Source organism: Macrotis lagotis, chromosome 3 (genome assembly GCF_037893015.1).
Source record: "Macrotis lagotis isolate mMagLag1 chromosome 3, bilby.v1.9.chrom.fasta, whole genome shotgun sequence".
Classification (NCBI taxonomy): Eukaryota; Metazoa; Chordata; class Mammalia; order Peramelemorphia; family Peramelidae; genus Macrotis; species Macrotis lagotis.
In genome coordinates, this window is record NC_133660.1 from 124622613 (window position 1) to 124643881 (window position 21269).

At 35.2% G+C, this 21269-nt stretch overlaps 1 protein-coding gene across 2 annotated transcripts in view; it reads right to left on the reverse strand.

Moving 5' to 3' along the window:
• Positions 1-1765: 1765 nt before the first annotated feature.
• The window catches only part of HHIP (hedgehog interacting protein), a 133661-nt gene continuing 114157 nt past the window's right edge, over positions 1766-21269 (reverse strand). Inside the window, exons 12-14 of one of the 2 annotated variants that reach the window (XM_074229225.1) lie at positions 11495-11643; positions 8515-8643; positions 1766-7570 (exon numbers count right to left, since the gene is read on the reverse strand). In XM_074229225.1, the coding sequence (XP_074085326.1) occupies positions 7560-7570; positions 8515-8643; positions 11495-11643 (289 nt within the window). In that variant the 3' untranslated portion in view covers positions 1766-7559. Of the gene's footprint in view, positions 8644-11494; positions 11644-21269 lie in introns of both variants that reach the window. The other variant, XM_074229224.1, reaches the window with a different exon arrangement.

The following is a 21269-nucleotide window of genomic DNA, read 5'->3' on the forward strand; positions in this document are numbered from 1 at the left end:
TATTAAATATGTATCAAGTATTGTGCTAAATCCCTAGCTATACCAAGATGGCAAAAGATAGCTCTGCAGTTCAGAAGATCACAATATGGGGGATGAGGGAGATAACATACGAATGACTACATATAAACAATATATACATATATGTATATTCACTTGCATATATGTATAAATGTGCACATTTATGTAGATATAAATGTTATATATGTGTGTGTGTATACACACACACACACACACACGCAGGGTAAATTGGGGGGTAACCTCAGAGGGAAGGCACCAAGGATAAGGGAAGGTTTTTTGGGAAAGGCTGAGTTTTATTTAAGACTTGAAAGAAGCCAGGGGCACCAGGAGGTAGAAATTAGGAAAGTGTTCCAGGGATGGGAAACAGTTTGTGGAAAGCTTCTCATTTGAGAATGCCTTTCACTAGGGAAGGCTGAAATCATTCTATTACTTAGGAGATAAACCCTAGAAAGTTAATCAAGCCACACAGAGTTGAAGTGCTTTGTCTAGATCACAAAGCTTTTAAGAGAAGGGACCTGAGTCTAGGTTTTCTCAGAACTAGATAACTCTTTATCAATTGCTGTCTGTACATTTAGTATAATTGATTGCTGGGTACTCTAAGGGATATCAAAGAAGTAGAAAAACACAACCCTTACCTTGCAGGAAGCTTACAATCTCTTTAGAGAAAACAAGATACTATAGCTAACTCTGTATCTGTGTATAAATACAGTATATGTAAACTATATATATATGTATATATAATATACATATATTTACAGAAACATATAAAAAAGGAAACAATACAATATAGAACTAAATTGTGTAGCACATAACTCCAAATGTTAGGAATATAGTTCAGGAAATTAAATTCTGGTACCATGGAGGTCTATGTAATGGTACACTTAAGTGATATCTGCAGGAATTGGGAAAAGTGAAATTGCCTCACTTGTCACATAGCAATTCTTGTTGTACATGAAGCAACATTTACCTACCCCTTACAAGGACCTCCCATTATCCCCAATTAGATTCCTAGGTTTAATCCAAATTGTATTTTATGACTTAACTGGGAATAAAGGAAAAGAGGTTAGATATTTTACTTTTTCAAAGAATGGATTTTGGATTCATGCTTATATGAACAATTTTGTCTTATGTCCAACCCTCTCATCCATTCCTTCTCTTTTCCAGATCTTTTTTCTCATCCATGTAATTCCTGGTATTTTAGGCATTCAATACTCTACTGTCTTTTGTTCTACACTTCTATCAGGTATGACTCTTGTGCAAAGATCTCTTAATGACTAAATATAAATCTCTGGGTGTTTCTCCCATTGTATTTGCATTTTAAAAATTAAGCTTAATTGTGGATGGGAGCACTTTATTTTCCCTAAAAGGAATCTTAGCTATCAGCTAGTAGGTAGGGAATGTCTTTTTTGAGGGATTAAAGAAGAGTCAGGGGAGGATGGCAAGAAGGATCCTACCAGAACCTTTAAAACCATATGATCTCTACTTTAGATCTACTCTACCTAATCACTAACCAGCTCTCAATGATGGTAACCATTTTTGTGAATAAAACTTCTAAGTTTGGGCATGAAAAATAATTACATTACAGAAGGCAAGGATGATTGTGAAGAAGTAAATTGGATATAGACTACTTTCAAAATGGTTGTTTATAAAGTTGGTGCAAATAGGAAACACTTTAATGCACTTCAAATTATTCATTTTACCAGTTTTTAAAATTACTGGAACAAAAATAATTTAAAAATAGCACATGTACATTAGCTCATAAGATAAAGTTTAATACATTTTATCAGTTTAAAGGACAACAACATCACCAATCTAACCAGAATTCCAGGCATGCATTTACATAAATATATTAAATTAAGGAAAGAAATTATACACTTAAACATCCTTTTTTGTCCAGAAATCATTAAATCCACAGATCAACAATAAAACCAGTTCTCTGCATTTACCACTTCAAGATACAACTGTTCCATTTTCCAGATAACACAAATACAATTGTTAGAATTTATATGCATTATACATATATATTACATAGATAGTGTGTATACATATATAGTGTTTGTACAGGTAGATAAATACATACATATACATGGGTGTGCGTCCGCATACAAATCCACACTGATGTACTGTATGCAGTATATACTGGTCTTGCTGGATGCTAATAGAGAGCTATAGTGGAGATAGTTGGATGTATATTCTCAATCTTTTCCAATGGACTTTTGAGCATAAGAATCCCAGCCTCTATGATCTTACATCTCTTCATCTCCCCTATAGGGCTTAGCCCTGTGCCTCTTCCAATAGTAGGCACTTAAGAAACACTTATTGAAAAAAGTAATGCTGTTTTATGGAATATTATGCACACTATTTTTCCTTGATTAAATTTGAACAACAGACGCAGAAGTTGAAGTAATGAAACTGTGGGGTTCTTTAAAAAAAAGTTGCATCTTGAGTGTATGAACCTTGATCCCTTCAACATGCACCTGCCTTCTCTGCTGTTGTCACAGCTGTCTGCCTTTTATTGACAAAGATGTTAACGTGGATTGGTAACCATAGCTTCTGGGAAAAAGAGTCCAGAGAAATTATTCTCACTACCTCTGTTTACTCAAAAGAAAGTTAAAGTGAGGAAATATGTTAGAAGAATTATGAAACAATCATTCTGTAATTCAGTAATAGTGTAACAAATCTGTCAGTTCATAGAGAAAGCTAGGAGACTCAAGTAATATTCTTGTCATGATTTCATTTTTATGTTTATTAATCCTCATCACATTTTGTGATGTTTACTTTTAAAAAAACTACTATTTAACAACTGAATAGTCAAATGTCACATTGATAGAAAAAATACAGTAGGATCCCATTAGAATTACCCCTGTCATATGACTTTAAATACCATATAGGACAGACTGTCCCTTAAAGTATAATTATCTATTGATGCCTGTAGTTTGAATGTTGGTTCTGACTCTTGTAAATAGTCTTTAAAAAGGGCTCTACTGCTTAAAAATTATGATTTATCTCAAGAAATGTATGATTGAAAACTGCTGAATTAATGACATGCCCAATCTATATCACTATCCAAATAGAAAGGTTGATTTTATGGCAGAAACTGAAATTGCACTCACATTCCTCTTGAGAGCAGGATGTTGCTGACTGATTTTTCATAAATGGAAGAGGAGAAAAATAAAGGGATCTGGTCTCTCTTGTGGAGAGAGAATTTTGTCTCTTATCTAAATCATTTTGAGCCTCCTACTCTTACCCTTGGTCCCAGAAAATAAGGTATATTTACTACTGGGTCATAAACAAAATTCATCACTGTCCACACTCCAACATTGATACTTAGACTTTCTGAGGAAAACTATTGTAAAGAGTTGCAACTGCTCATTACTTATATATATTGTCTCTTACTTATGTATACTCTGCCTACATATCTATACACACATTTTGGAATCTAGTGATATATCATTCTTATCCCATATGTAAAGAAAAAAAGAGCATTTAATTGGCAACTTCATATGCCAGCCTTTACAATTCATGACAGATCTGATATCACATCTATGTTTTGGGCAGAATTTATGAAAATACTGTTGGATAAAGATGGTAGGCACTATGGTTTATACTGATAAAATGGGACCATTCTTCTTTGAGTATTTTTCTGTCCCTATATCCTCAATATCTTACCTCTATTTTTTAAAAAAGTTTGAGGAATGAAACTAAATAAGTATATGTCAACTTCATGCAATTTAAAAGATATATTTAATTTTATAAACCATGAACTTGATAATTGGATATATCTGGTCTAGAAGCTTTGAAAGAAATACACTTGTAAGAACTTGTGCATTGCTGGAAGGCAAAATAAGTCTCTTTTCGTGGCCTAATAGACGAAAGTATAACTCTTTTCAATTGTCCTTAGAATTTCTTACTTTTCAGCAGGTCTCATTTATTACCTGTGTGACTAGTTTGTATGTGAAAGGTAGAGGAAAAATCTGAAACGAAGTGCATTCATTCATTGCTCCCTTTCCCTCTTATTTTAAGGAAAAGTATTTTAACTATTGCAAGCCTTCACCACAGCACTCTCAAATTTCTGGGGTTGTACTTATCAATACAGGAGTTCATTGATATACCTGAGTGTGTGTTTTCCTTTCCCCCTCAGATGCCTTTGTAATCCAAAATGTATCTATGAAGTTCCTACTATGGAAACACTTTCATCTCCTTCTCCTCTTCTTTCAATGTCCATACTTATTACTCTTGGAACAATATTCTTTAAAATTGATTCCTGTGTGACAACTGCATTTTAGTTGGGAAACAGCTGGTAATTTTTCTTTCTGTAGCTTCCTCCAGCTGAACCCTATAAGTAGAATATTTGAGACTGTTGCCCTTGACCTAGAGGATATGGATCTGTGGTGAAATGACCAGTTGAGCTAGGACATCAAGACTTCATTTCATTCCCCAAGCTTGATTGGCTACAACAATAATCTTTTAAAATGACACTTGACTGCTATCCTTCATTGTGGAGAACTGACTTGGGAATGCTGAGCTTGCCATCACATATGGGATAATTTGTAGTGAAAATGTTGAATGAAATTAGATGCAGCAAAATTTGGAGCTGAAGACCCTGAACTAAGACTATGGGGAGAAAACAGAAGAGAGTGAAGAAAGGATGGAGGGCAAAGAAGAGAAGAAGATACTACTGGTAGATTTCCACATAGGCTTGCAATAAAAATCAACTGCATTGATCTGATGCCCAACAATTGACTACAACTCACCAGTACTGGTCTGGTCTGTTCACTTCTGCTTTGTGGTTGATTTCTCTTTTGGTTTGATGCATACCAAAGACAATTCTATTTATATAAGTTGGCCCAGTTCAGGGGTTTGCAAGCTAAAATCTGGGAACTTGTTTTTAAAAAGTATTTTAGTATCTGAACTTTAATAAAATTGGTTTCTTTTGTAATTCTGTATGTTATTTAAAAAGATCATTTGGAGAAGAGATTGGTATGCTTCACCAGTACTCCAAAGGGATCCATGACACTAAAAGGGTTAAGGACCCATGGCTTAATGGGACAAATAAGTAAACTAATATGTATTTCACAAGACTGAACAGACAGCTCATTGGATGGTGCCATAAATATTATAAAGAACAGATGGTGTAAAAAGATAACTTAAGTACTGGGTAATTATTATGTTAGTCATCTTATTACTATGAATTTTGATTTTTTTAGATGGGAAAGAAATGACAGGAAATAATACCTTTAATTCATGTGATGAGAACTAGTGTGTATTAGCTCAGGGTAAAGTTCTCACAAATTGGAAATTTTGTTTGTCAATGTGGGAGGGTTGGATGGCAAGGGGATGTTAATAAAGTATTGCATTTTTTTCCACATTGGGCAATTGCAATACTAGACCCTCAAGTCAAACTTATTTTAAGTTAAAGTTAATGACCTGGGAGAAATATTTGATATATAATTATTTTCATATAGTTTTTCTTTATTTGTAGATATTTCCTCATTTCCCCTTTAAAATATGAGCTGCAGGAACAAAGTGATGATTGACTTATATAGGGTAAACCTTTTTATGACATACCTCTTAACCACCTCCAACCTGCTTTCTACCATAAACCAGATGAGATTTCTTACAGATATTTATGAAAAGTTGCTCTAAAAGAAATGTCCATTGGATTAAAAAAACCAACTGAGTGGCAAGTTTAAATTTTTGGTCATTAACTAGTTATTGATATCTCCTCCCCCACAGACAAAAAGAGGTGACAGGAACTTGATGTGTTTAAATTTGAAATCCATGAGACTTAGGGACTAGTTTTCTTTTAGAGTTTCATATTCTATTCTGAAAATCCACAGCAAACAAGGCAGCGACAACTGGGACCTATGGGGATTTCTAAAGCTACTTGGAACTCTTTCAGCTTGGGGAAAAAGAAACTCCCTTCATTTAATGGAAATTTAACTGACAGAAGTGTTGACCAAATGATATCTTTTTGGAAATATGTTAAATATGTAAGAAGAAAGTTTGAATGATTCACATTTTGCTGAAAATATGGCAGTGTTCCTACTGTTTTTTAGCAAAACCTATGAAGAGTTTAACATGAAATAAAACTGCATGATTTGACAGATTTAGACAGCTGGTTTATTCACGAGAAGTTCACATTTTGTTAATGTCACCCACGTTGACTAGGGGAAGATTAGATGGTAAGGTCAATTGACAAAAAAATGGTTGTCAGGACATTTTCTTAATTGTCAAACTTTTTTTGTGATGGAATTTAGCACAGGGGCTAGGAAGAGAAAGCAACAGAGACAAAAGACTGCTCTTAACCTACAGATGCAAGCCGCTGCAGGGTTCATTGCAAGATTTGTCACACCACTGGGCCAATGAAGTGTTGGTGAGACTAGCGAGGACCACCCCTTTTCTGGGGTAAGAGGGCAATTTGGTCTCCATGCTCATTTAATCCCAAGACTTCTTTGAATAGACTGTCAATTGAATCTAAATCGTGCAAAATTATGCATGCACTTTTTAATGCAGGGTATTGTTCACAAAGCACTGGACCAAGATTTCTCAACCAATTTCCATTTGCCATGAGGTCACTGGAAACTGAAGCAATCATATATGGAAGACAAATGTGGTGGACTTAACGCATCCTTTTGCATTGTGGTCTGGTTATAAATGCTCCCTGGCTTTAATTACAGAGCTCTCACTTAAAATAACAGTGAAATACCGCCTACTAAGATACTGTTCCTCACTCTCCCCTCCTCCTCCTCCTCCTCCTCCTCCTTCTTCACTACCCCCTTTCTACCCCAATCAAGGCTTATTTTTCTAAAGGTGAGAAATGGAGCACATTTGAAAAGCCAGTCTGTATTGCCTAATTTACAATACTGTACGCAGGACTCAGAAGGAACAGGTGTTTGCAAGAACACCAAGGTGGGAGAGTGCTCATCATGAGTAGATTTTTTTTTTTCAGTAGTGCAAAGAAACCTAATCTATTATTACAATCCAAACATGGCAAACCAGCCACTTAAAAACCATTATGAAAAGGCCAACCAGTCAGAAGATGTCTGTCTCAGGTTTAAATTAGAGTATTTCATTTCTTTAAAAATCTGAACAATACATTTACAGAATATTTCTTGATACATTAACCAAAGTGAAGGTTTCCATGGCATCCTGGAGGGACACTTAGATGAAAAGTCATATTTGGCAAGAATTCGTTATGGAAAGAGCTTTCCAAGACTGGTTTCAGGACAAGCTCTTCTCCAGGAGAGTTCCATGCAGGGTGAAATCGGCACCATTCTAATCCCATACAATCTGGGCAGTCCTGCTATGGTGAAAAGCACTTTACAAATGTTTAATGCTGGATTTTTATAATAACTGGTTGTTTTCTTGCTTTTTTTCATCCCGTCGTGAATGATTACATGTTGACCCAAGGATACATGGCTAGCTTAGATCCACAGCACATTATAGAGCGTGCTTGCTCTCTCACTCCCCGTCATTCCAATTAAGTTGGTGAAAAATGTAACTTTAGTATTTTACAGGACATGGGAAAGCGGTTTCATCTAGGTGATGTCTATATTATAAAAATAAAATAAAATAATATAAATATGTAACATGAAACCAGTGCCTATTGTTAAATAAAATATACAATAAAAACAGACCTTTTAGGATGATTGGTTTTGAAATATGCTGATATAATTTAATTATAAAACACTGGAAAACAATCTTGAGATTAAGCTGGGGGGTAACCCGATTTCTATGCCAATAAAAAGGTAAGTGCATAACATTCTGTAATGCAAATACATTGATGAAGGTGAAGATTACAATTTTATATCAAGTCGCCCAGTTAGAAATACATAAAGGAGTTCTGAAACATTATCGCATCATATAGTCTTTCTATTTTAAAATGTTATTTTTTTAAAAAAGGATTAAATCCAGCAGTTTATATACAGTGTAATGTTTCAAAACTCCATCTTAAAAATTGTTCTTAATTATTACAGACACAAAATGATTGGGATGTCAATCTATTCTGGTGACATAAAAAATGTCCTTTCTTGGTGTACAGTGGATTCACTGTGTAAACTACTCCAAATAAAGAAAATGTAGTTTAAAAATCCACCAGGAAGCAGCCACACTTGTGGGGATGAGAGTAGGGGATAGATGAGTGTGTGTACACACATGTATGTGTATATATATATGTATATATACATAGACACATATATTATAACATATATAACATATATTATATATACACATACACATACACAGACAGGTCTACATACACACAGTATCTGCAGGTTTGTGGAAATGATTTTTAAATTAATAAAAAAGAAAATGAAATCACAGGAATTTGTAGCAGGATAACAGTCTTTTCATTTTGTTTCTTTTTTTTAAATGACAGGATTAAAAATAAATGCCCATCAGGAAGGAGAATCCAAAAAAGTCCCCGAAACTATACAATGTAACTTGTTAGATCCAGCAAATAGGATGTCATGTCAATGATCTGATCAAGAATACCTGCCCTGGTCACTCTGCGGATGTTTCTATCCACTTGTTCACATTGAGGTCCCAAGTATCCTTTTTTACATAGGCACTTATTTGGTCTAACGCAAACCCCTCCATGGCGACAGGCTGGTTCACATTTTGCTAGAAAATAAAAGGAAGAAAAGCAAATTCTATGAATGTAGAAATTGAGGAACAGAAACTCACTGTTGATAACTGTATGTTTTATGATTTGAAATTATTTTACCTTTTTTTTAAAAGGCTGGATCTACAGGGACTACTCATAGGCCTGATACCCCTGATTAGTATGGGAGCTTTAATCTGCTACTCTCTTCACTTCTCTTTAGTAATCCGGTGGCCAACTGGCCACCTGGGACTTTCCATATTAATTCTCAACTGACATAGGCCACTGTAGCTCAGAAATCCTTAGCTCAAAGGATTCACCAGCCTCAGCTTCCCTAGGTAGTGGAATTACAAGACATGTGCCACCATGCCCAGAAAAAAAAAAAGTATTTAAGAGACACAAAGCTATTTCTAAAGAAGCAAAATTCACTGAGGAACCTCTTTCCTCCTAAAAAATAAATCCCCCTAATAACAACTCCTTTTCTTTTGTTTTTCAACTTTTCTTTCTTCTTCTTCTTCTTCTTCTTCTTCTTCTTCTTCTTCTTCTTCTTCTTCTTCTTCTTCTTCTTCTTCTTTTTTTGCAAGGTAAATGGAGTTAAGTGGCTTGCCCAAGGCCATACAGCTAGATAATTATTAAGTGTCTGAGGCCGGATTTGAATTCAGGTACTCCTGACTTAAGAGCCTGTGCTCTATCCACTGGGCCACCTAGCCACCCCCTCAACTCCTTTTCTAATGGGGGGTTTAGATTTCCTTCCCAAATTCCTCTTTTCTCCCTTTTGGGACACTGAGGGACTAGTTAGGTGCTGATTTTTCACATTAAATTTTAAAGCCCAAAGCAGAGGAGTTTATATATCTTCAGACTTCTGTTCCCATTTCCTTTTGGGTAGACAAAAATTGGCTGTGATAGGATCATCTAGCCAATCAGTAACATACAGAATTAACTTCTTTCTGTATCCTTTCCTAACCCTGATCTTAACCTTCAAATATTTCACTATTCATAGTTAATATGGAAAAAAGGTAACTACTTCCTTCCCCCAAATTTGGAGAAGATGAGCATATTGGGTCATATTTATACAAACTTTTTCTCCTTGGAACAAGAATATGCAGGTTTGTTTACATATAACAGCTGAATATAACTGGTTCAGCCTATCAGTCTTTTAAATACTATTTGTCATTATATCTACAGAAGTTAAATGTTTTGTGGATAAAGTCATAATGATGAACTTCACTGGATGAATATATTAACTAAAATTTTGAAATTCATGACTTTAGGCATTCTAAAATTTAGAATTTATTCCTTCTTGTTTTTAAAACAATTTTGAGGTGGTTTACCACTATTAGCATGATGTAAACCAGGGAGATAAAGGGAGCAGAGCCAATATATCCTAACAGACACTGAATATAAATGAATTACTGCTATAGGTAGTGAAACTGATTCTGACAGAGAAAACAAAATGCAAAATATGGTGGCCAATTTAAGGTTGTTTTGAATATCAGCTTAACTGTATAACCTTTATTAGTTAGTCACCAAGCATTTATTAAGTACTTTTTTGTTTGCCAGGGTCTGTAAGCCTATGGAAGTCAAGAATGTAGGATGAAAGAAATATTTAGAAGAAAAAAAATTTTAGACAGAAATGGAAAAATCAGACTTTTGTATCCTTGTTGCTTATTAAGTCATTTGTTTCTGCTTTGTTAAATGCCAAGAAATTATGCAAAATTTTCTTTCTTACTGTATATTTATTTATTTTTATTAATAGTAATTAAATTTATAATGTATTTAAAAATAAAAGTTATATAATTCTAAATATTAGGTTAACATTGACTGAAACCAAAAGGATCTTTAAAATAAATGAAAAAGACATTCTTTGAGGTTTTCAGTAATAGGAAATTTCATGAGTTTTCTATTTGAAATAAATGTAAAATCCAATTTAAATTAGGAACTTTCTTTTTGTTGGCAAAACTTAATATCAATATTTGGATTCCTTTTCCCCCTTGTAGTTTGTTTTTCTTTTCTAAGTCATATATGACTTCAAGTCTAACATAAATGCATACATTTCTTCAAATCTCTGAGTTTTAGCTAATTTATCCTTGCACATAAATTAAAACAAAATTAAATTAATTTGATCAGAAAGAAAGAAGTGAAATGCAGGAAGGAAGGTAAGAAAGCAGGAGAAAAAAACCTATCCAGAGGCAACCCTTTCTCATGTATAAAATCACAAGATATCACATTTGTGAATTTTCCCTCAATTTCCCACCATTAATATTAGCCCACAACTTTTAAAACTTCTTTATGCAACTCCCCTTCCCACACCAACCCTCTCCCCAAGTTCAAGTTAAATATCACTTTGTGGCAATGAATGATTGGATTTATGGGAGGGTCAATTTAGGGATGTACCATTTGTGCTCTCTCTCTAAATCTCTAAATGGAAGAGAAACTAACAGGTAGGAAATTGGCAAGTTCACAGATGAAGGATGCTATGCCAAAGTATTGAATTTCCTACCTTTTGAAGTAGAAGTTGACCTCTATAGGAAATATTAAAATTTGTAATGGAAAAGACTTTAAAAGTCATCTTATCGTCAGATTCCATCCTCTATAAATTCTCTCATAATACATAAGGCTAGCTTATAGAAATGGAGAATTCAGCACATGAAAATAAGGGGAAAAGGTTCCTTTTAAAGTTTCGAAAATGAATGTCCTTTGATGATTTTGAAATCGGCAAATGTCATTTAAACTTTTGAAATTTCTAGGGAAAAATGATTGGAGTGAAATTATTGAGTATATGAGAGTTCTGTTTCCCACACAAACCTCACCTATTACTCCTACCCCCCAATTCCTATTCCAAACACTTTGCTGTTATGATGAAATACTAACCAATTCTGCAGAAGTCACCCTCCCAACCTGGACTACAGCAGCATCTTCCTGTGGGAGTACAGTAGCCATTTCGACAAAGCCGAGAACATTCTGATGTTAGGGGCTCTACAGGCTGGATGGTGGTTCTGCACTCTTCAGGAACTAAAGGTCTGTATAAAACAAATAAACAAATAAGAGCCAAATTTGTATTTCCTTTACAGAGTCAGTCTTATAAAGAAAGCCAATGATTTCATAACTCCAAAAAAATAGGACTTTTAAAATTTGCTCTCCATAGAAAAAACTTTGTTTTCAGGAAACTATTCATAAAGATTTAAAGCTTTTCATTAAAAAACAAATATACATACCAGCAGGGAGAAACAAAGCTGTTTTGAAAAATATGAACATTTTTTTGTAAATATATTAAGAATTTTAAAGATTTTTTTATTCTTGTTTCATTTTTCATGTTTTAATGGCATATTCATGGCATCATATTCATACATTTTTATTTAGTAACCAAGAACATTCAGGGAATTTTACTTATTAAAACTGAAATTTGGAGAAAATTAGAAAAATAAAACCCCAACTTCAGGCCTCCAAGTATCTTGTCTGTATCCTGTGAAACTTTTACCAGTCACTGTTACCTTAATGTCTAATAAGAAATGAAAAGTAAAAATGAGCCCTGTATGTTTGGATAAATTTTGATTTGTTATCTTTGAAAATTACTTGCTTTCTTTCAGTCTCATCATGGTTTAACTCAGTGGGGTATCAGGTCTCCACTAACTTGCATGATTATTTTTAACCATGATCAGGCAATGCAAAAACAATCAATGGAAATACTAACTTGTTTCAGTGTTAATACTGTATTATTATATTTATGTTAAAAGGCAGTCCAATATTAGTCATAATGGGTATAATATTATTTCACCATTCTGGAATAGAGAAAGATCTGTGGTTTTATAAGTGCAATGAACTTCTGGGGTGAGAAATTCCTTCTCTAAAGCAGATTACAATCTTTTCAGCACTTAGCAAATAGTTCTCTGAAGCTGCCTTAGGCACTTAAGAAATAAAATGACTTGCTGGGACCTGGTAAACTTCAGAGGCTGAATCTGAACCCAGTTCTTCCAGGTGTCAAACCCATACTTTATCTATATTGTTCTAATATTAATACCACATAATTATTAATTATTATAAATGATAGCATAATTACAATCATTCAAGCTATATGTACTAGTTAATGGTTACTATGATTAATAATAATAACAGAGGCAGGAGAATTTTGGGAGTAAGAACATTTTTATTTCTAAAGTTGTAGACTTTTTTTGCATTTCTCAGCCATCACCTTTATTTATGGATAAAACCAGGACATCTTAGGAAAACTTTTTAACAGAAAATCCCCCTGCTGCTGAAATAAGATGGAGTCATCGTCTCTGAGTCAGCCTTGGAATCATCTTTTATAACTACCTAACCTTTGAAACAAAATAAGCAGCCCTCTTTACCCCCCCCCCCCTTATCAGTCCCTGCAACCTGGCCCCCCACTCTGGTAAGAATGCGGCATTCATTTAACTAATATAAACAAGAAGTTTTCATCACTCTCCCAAATGACCACCCCCGGGATGACCAGCCCTGTTGCCATGACTCCTGGAGTACCATAACAAAGAAAACACACAAGGTGATAATTATAGGTCAAAACTCCCACAAGAGGTAAATTATAGAGCCGTGCAGAGATAAGCAAGCCAATTAAACCAGGCCGACTCAGTTCCCTTAAGACATGTTACTTTTTTATGTTCCTGTGGCAATATTAACAGCAGCGATAATAGCACTTCAGAATAATATGGAATTTAAATGATGCCTCTGGGCTATTTCTTTACTGGCTCAGAGGATTGTATTATTTGCAAAATTGCTTAAGATCATGGGGCTCTTCCCTTCCCCCAAATGTCCACCACATTGAAGGCATTCTATTTCTGGTGTGTTTTTCAAGTAAAATATTTGATGTTCTTATTGGACTTTTAGATCCTGTGCTTTTACAATTGGAGCTCTAGATGAAAAACACTAAGGAATTCCCTAGCATTAATTACATTTTCATTCTCAAGTCCTTCCTAAACATTTTCTCTTTGTTGTTGTTATTGGCAAGGCAATGGGATTAAATGACTTGCCCAAGGTCACACAGATAGGTAAATATTCAATGTTTGAGTGCGAATTTGAACTGAGGTCCTCCAGACTTCAGGGCCAATGCTTTATCCATTGCACCACCTAACTGCTCCCCAAACACCTTCTCTGTGATTCCTCAGAGAAGCAACTTCCTATTGGGATGGAAAAAGAATAAAGTGCCCATTATGCCAAGAAAAGATTTGGATTGGCCAATAGAAGATACCAATCATATGGTTTAATATTTGAGATATTTTTCTGTCTGCTGAATATCTCAAGGGGCTTGTGAACTACTGGAATACAGTCTGAAATCTTTCTTGACATGTTGAGCACTCCATCCTCCTTTGGATTTCTCTTTCTTCCTTCTCCAGTCTTCTTTGCAGGTTCATGATCCATGTCCTTCCTCCTATGTGTGGGTGTATTCTTTTCTTCCTACACTTTCAGTATCTCATCTGTCCCTATGGATTCAATTCTCATCTTCATGTAGATTATTCCCACATAAACATTTACAGCTCTTATTTCGAGCCAGAGTTCCACATCTCCATCTACCTGCTTGATATCTCCATCTGAGTATTCCATAGACATCTGAAACTAAGCATATCTTAAAAAAAATCCCTCATTATCTCTCCCAACAGTCAGTAATGTATGACTTTTTGAGATCCCAATTGAGGTTTTCTTGGCAAAGGTATCAGAATGGTTTGCCATTTCTTTATCCATCTCATTTTACAGATGAAGAAACTGAGGCAGACAGGGTTAAGTGACTTGCCCAGTCACACAGATAAGTGTCTGTGACTGTATTTGAACTCAGAAAGAGTAGTCTTCTTGATCCACACACCAGTGTTCTTTCCATTGTACTACCCATTAGTCCTAACTATTTTTTTTGCTGAGGGTGTCACCTCTTGTCCCTCAAATTCATGAACCTAGGGTTAACCTATAGTCATCACTTTCACTTACTTATTTCCCACCCAACCTCCAAAATTGTAGTCTTATAGATTCACCCTCTAATGCAATCTCTCACATCTGTCCCCTTCACATACTCATTTAGACCTTTGTTCCTTACTTTCCTGGGTTATTGAAATAACCTCATAAGTGGTCTCTCTTTTGTCTCTCCCTGCTTCGATCCATTGTCCACATCTGCCAAAAAAGTGATATCCCTAAAGAACAGGTCTTTCCCTTGCTCAAGAAATTCCGGTAGCTCCATCTATTTCCAGGATAAAGTATATCCTTCAGCTTGATGTTTAAGTCCTTCACAATCTGTCTCTAGCCCACCTTTACAGGCTGTTCAAACATTGTTTTTTATGTACCCTAAACTCCAGCCAGATTGGTTCACCTGCCAGTCCCTGTTCTCTTCATTCACCTTCCACTTCTGTGCTTTTGAATGGCTCGTCCCTTAAGGTGGAAATGCTCTCCATCCTGATTCATACTTCCTGAAACCCCTCTCTAGCTTTCTTCACAGTTTAATTTAAAGGCTACCTTGATCAAGAAACCTCTTTGGATCCTCCCAGTTTTTAGTACTCACTATTCTCCATTAATGTATATTTGTTTTGCATATAGCTTATGTTTATCTAACTATGGAGATATGTAGTAGACCTGCAATAGAACATAAGACCTTTCAATCAGTGTCAAACAGCCTAGAAAAGTGAACCAGAGAATGTTAAGTTGAAGGATGTATTTGTATATCTAGCATAAAGCACAGTATCTGGATAGGAGTGTGATATTTAAAAAGTTCAAAAGACTTCATTTCTGGGTAATTTAATCAATTTTGTTAATAATGCCAGCATGTTTATTAATAATAGGGTGATCATTTGACCGTCTCTCTTAGATCAAAATTCCCTCATGGTGATGGGTTCACAGTTTATATGTCCTTGGTAAAGTGTGTGTTCCAGAGGGTGGCCATCAACTCTGATTGGTTAACAATTGAGAGAGTGGATATTACAATGAGAGGATGGCTATATTATCATGAGTGTCTTGGGTCAGTTGACTTGGATCACTCAAATCTTGGCTAGAGACTTCTCAATTTTTACACCAACTGACAAAATTGAGAATCAATATTTACCCAGATCTGTCTGGGCAGAGAGAAATAATGACTTTTCTTAGCTGGTACTTAATTGACATGTTGAAGTATGGTTCTAATGAAGATTCTTTTATATTTGTTATAGAAGAGTAATTAGAATATAGACTATGATATCTTCTGAATTATCCCCCTCCCTTTTTTTAATCTAAAAAGACTTTCCATCAGTCCATGATTATCTATCTTTATATATTTAACCTTGCAAATGGGAATCCCCCCAAAATTTATGATTTCCACAGTTTAGGGAATTTATTTAATAATGGCCTTCTTAAAATGAAAATAATCTGAGAGAGATTTACAGTACATTGGATGGGTCTTGTGTGATGAACTCATGGTAAGACATGGACAAAATTTGGAAAGGAGAGGTAGGGAAGAATGAGTCCTGTACTGCTGGAGGGATTACTCTTGTCACTGAGATCATAGATGAGACTACATTTAATTAATAATCACAGACTCAATGAATTCCTAAAAAATTACTAGAGTAGTCCTAGGAATAGTCAGAGGCATGCTGAGGTTAACTGATTTGCCTAGGGACACAAAGGTATAAGGAGAGAAAGCTGGACTGTAACCCAGGTCTTCCTAGTCCAAGCCTGACCACTCTATCTCCCATGTCATTGTGATCTTTTAGATATATTTGTCTCCCACTAATATCTTTCTCTGATGCTTCATCAAGATGTAGAGGATACCATGGATTATAAACTCTGGCAGGTCCTAGCAAGCAAAAAGAGCTTTGAGTATAGAACCAGTAATTGTCTTTATGTCTGTGACCAAAAGGATTAGTCTAGCCAAGTGTGGATAGGTCCAGCACTGTAATATTAAATCTACTATTATTAATAATAATAACAAATACTAATAGCAGCTACTATATCTGAAAACAATTAAGGTTTTGCAAAGCCCTTTATTAAGGCTGACATCTAGCAAAACACAAAAGACAGCTATGCAAGTAATTTATCCAGGCTTATACATCTAGTTAATGTCTGAGCACAAGGAATTGAACTCATCTTTCTGACTGAGTTCAAGGGGGCGGCTAGGTGGTGCAGTGAATAAAGCACCAGCCCTGGAGTCAGGAGTACCTGGGTTCAAATCCAGTCTCAGACACTTAATAATTACCTAGCTGTGTGGCCTTGGGCAAGCCACTTAACCCTGTTTGCCTTGCAAAAAAAAAAAAACTGAAAAAAAAAACCTGACTGAGTTCAGTGTTTTCCATCTAATTTGCCACCTAACTGCCTATATACAAATCATTATATTTGCATCATACTTAAAGGGTGATTGCTCTAATCAGACCTGGGGCAAGTTCCAAACTCTTTATGACTGGATACAATTTAGTGCTATTTTAGATGAGTAGATGTTGTAATGGCCAAAAAATATTCACCTTTTCATAGTCAACCTTCTGGATAAGAACTTCTCTCCTCATTTAAAGAGGCCCCAGGTTAGCTCAGAGATTAGGTATGGTCTATCGTCAGAACAATATTGGAAAAATTTCTGACTTGGTAGGACCTAGTTGAACTTGTATTCTGCTAGAGTAGCCTTCAAGAATCCAGTCACTTTCTTACCTAGAAAATTAGATGGTCTAGTGGATAGAGAGTGATAGGCCAGAACTCAGAATGGCCCAAGGTCAAATCCTACCTACCTCAGACATTTTGTAGTTTTTTTACTCTGTGAACAAGTCACTTCACTGCTCTCAATTTTCTCATCTGTAAAATGAAGTTAATAACAGTGCTGTCCTGACAGGATTGTGATGAGGGTCAAATAATATACATAGGGCATTTAATGAACTGCTATTGCTAGATCTTTGTTTTTGAAGACCAATGACTTCCCAGGTTGATGTTCTGACTTATTCGTGGATTGGATTTAAGTAAGCAGAATTGCACAAAGTCATCATCCTCAATCTTTTTTTCTGGAGTCATCAAAGTCTGGTGGCAGAACAAAAGTCAGGACAACTGGTGATGGCTTTGGCATCTTTGATACCTGACCAGGTGCTCTCCACAGTGGCTACTTAGCTGCCTTCATGACTGTTGGCACAAAATATCTGTCCATTCCATTTTGTGAAGTCTTTACATGGTTGGGATAGACATTTCCCTACCTTACCAATGGTTTCAAGGTCCTATAAATGGTGACTAGCTATGTAGCACCTAGTGGGATTTCTACGGGGGTGATCAATAAGTCACATACATAGTTGGCTCTTCTATATTTTCCTAGATGCATCATGGCCAAAGGTGCAGAGTAGATTACAGGTGATACTAGATGAGCAATCCATTTAGCTTGTGGTACAAATAACATTTTAAAGCTTATACCTGAGTGAAGCTCAGGGGATATAAAGCATCACTTAGGAGATGTGGATTGTGGTGGGAGATCATGGATGAAATCAAACTAGATAGGTTTGTAGCATAAACTTGCAATTGTGGTTGGAAAGATGAGATTAAGTCAGAGAGAAAGATGGAATCCCACAGAACATTTTCCTGTAGAGTTCTCTTGTCTCTTCCAGTATCCTGATCTTCCCTGATGCTTCATCTGTATCAAGCATCCAATTATTTAGATTCATACAGGTAAGTAAATAATTTGTCTCTGATTTTGTCTGTTACTTAATGCCCAAGATCTGGTGAATCTACACCCATTTGTATACATAGGAGCATAAATTTAGAGACTGTGAGGACCTTAAAGGATATTTAACCAGCCATCCTCATCACACAGATGAGGAAATTGAGGTCCAGAGAAGAACAGCACTTAGGTAGTTTAAAATAAGAGGTCCTCTTATTCTTAATCTGGTGCTTTTCCCATTGTATCAAACTGTTTCTTCTGTTCATAAATTTTTATTTATGAAAGTGTGGCTTCCCTTCTTACTGATTGGTGCCTCATCATGGCTATGGCCTGTGGAGTAGAAGTCTTGGAAGGTCCTACTAAGATGGAAGGATTTTAAGAACAGCAACTGCTGCGGAGAACTCAGTTCAACATGGGTGGGCTCACCAACAGGTGATCAATTCTTTGGCTATGACAACTCATAAAATAGAAAAATGCAGAATGACTCTCAGTCTTGGGTGGCCTCTTTCCAGTTTTGAAGTGATAGGAGCAGAGTAGTAGAAAAAAGATGCAGAAGTACTAAGAATAACAGAATTTTTATACAATTTATACATATTAATATATCTAGTTAGGGGGATTCTTAACTTTTTCAGTGTCATGGAACATTTTAGATGTTTGGGGAAGCCTGTGAACTCCTTTCTTAAAAGTATGTAGAAAATTCATATAATATTTCAAAGCAAACCAATTACATTAGAAAAGTAATGGAAATATTTTCAAAATTTAAGATATATATATGTATACATATATATGTATATGTATGGCATATATCTAGCAACAGGTCTAATAATTACAGTAATTTTGAAGTAGTGATGAGCTTAAATGATGTTTTGAGATCTCTGACAACTGACAATCTTGATTTCTATTTGTTTGATGCCTTTGTTCAGAATAGAAGAAAATGCTAAATTTCTGTTTGAGATTAATGAAAATAAAGATTTTTCCTTCATCCATGGAACCCTTGTGGATACCAGGTTAAGAACTACTAATCTGAGGTAAGTCCTCTTAGCACATAGGATAGACACCTTGTGAAGGATTATTTGTGAAGGATTAATAGGAAGACATGGGTGAGAATCACACAGGATAAGGAAGCAATGGATGACCTGTTTATATCACCACAATTCTTTTTCATAGAATGTGATTCAATTCAATAGGTATAATTCAACTCAAATCAATTTAGCTCAACAAATGCTAAGCACCCTACAATTTGCAAAAACTTGGTTCAAAAAGATTTTAAAAAATGATATGCTTCTTGACATTAGTCCCGGGTAATAATATTCCTTCCTTTCTGAGATCAGCTCCTGTCTCTCTGGACTTCTTTCTTTCCAATGACCTGGCAAGCAGCCTTCTTATTCTTAGCCTCCATTACTCCCCTGCAGTTCCCTTCCTCTTCTTGAGCCACCATTTCAAGGAAAGTTCCCTGGTCAGCCTTGTTCACATATTTATTCCTTTTTGGATTCTCTTTTTTGACCCTAAATTTCTTGTTTGCCTCACTCTTTCCCTGCTGCTCATATTTCAGCTTCCATTTATGTTTAATCTCCCCACGTTTTATAGTAAGCTTCTTGAGGACAGAAACTGTCTTTCTTTTTGTTTGAATTTGTATTCCCTTAGGACATTGCCAGATATATAAATACTTAATAAGTGTTCATTGACTTGATTGAACATGTACATGACTAAGTACACTTAACATGTAGTTATACTAATTTATATTTCAACATTCATTCAGGGACTGGACCAGGCTGAATGGTTTAATGAGTATTATGGTCCAATGAAAAACTCTCTTTTAACATTTAAACAAAAGCCCCTAAATCTTTATTTCTATTATTTGAAATCATTAGACAGTTTTCTAGTCAGACATGTTTCTAGACTTGAAGTCTGATGTCTAATAGTTTATTACTACCCCTATAATCCTTACATTTATTACGTCAGGAATATGTTTTTCTTAATCTCATTGAATATGAAAAACAGACAAGACTTTCTGTAGAAAATTGTGCAAGTCTCTTATTTTTTCTCTCTCATTTCCTTCCTTTCTCTCTCTCTGTTCTTGTCTACCTTCCTTATGTTTTCAATAATTCAGATCTCTCTTTTGAGAAAACTTGTCTTGGACTGCAATGTAGAGGATCAAAGCAATTGTAAAATTTTTTTTGAAATGAGGGAAGTGACAGTCTTCTAATTTTTACCATGGCCATGAAGAGGAAAGACTGGAAACATGGAAAATATAGCAAAGTATGTGCTCAAATGTATGTATGCCAACACAGAGAGATCTCAGCTATTGTGTCCTTTTTGGTAAAGACAAACAAACAAACAAACAAAACTAAACTACAAACCAAAAAAACCCCCAATTCAATTTCATTTATAAAGATTTTCATTAAAATATCTAGTGTCCTGGATCACTGGATTAAAGTTAGCAAGGACCTTAGAAGCCAATATGTCCAGTCACAAACTGAAATCACTGAGATATTATTTATCCAAGGTCAAAGACAGTAAATAGGAGACATGGGATTTGAACACAGGTCCTCAGGCTCTGAGCATTCTTTCTCTGGAACCACATTCCTTCCCTAGAATCATTTCCTAGCAAAGTTATTAAAAACAGACATTGTTATAAAGTAGTTGGAAATTTATTTTTAGTAATGATTGAGAAATGGCAACTCACCTTCCTACTTTACTTCCTCTTTTTTGGGATATGTTACGTTATTCTACCAAAAATATCAAGAGGTTTATAAACAGTTTAAAGGAAGAAAGGAGAAAAGAGTTATAATCAAATGTAAAATCTATGGAAAAACACCAATATCATCATAAATACTGACTAAGCAGAATTTACAGTACAGAATGAAGCATAAGGGGTGAAAAGATGAAACTTTCCCAGAACTCAAACTATATTATAATGTAGCTCTCACCAAAACCATCTGACATTAGTTAAAATATAGGGAGATAGATCAATGGAAGACACTAAATAAGGGAGAATTACAAACAATGGAATTCAAAAACTGGGTTTGATAAACTGAAAGA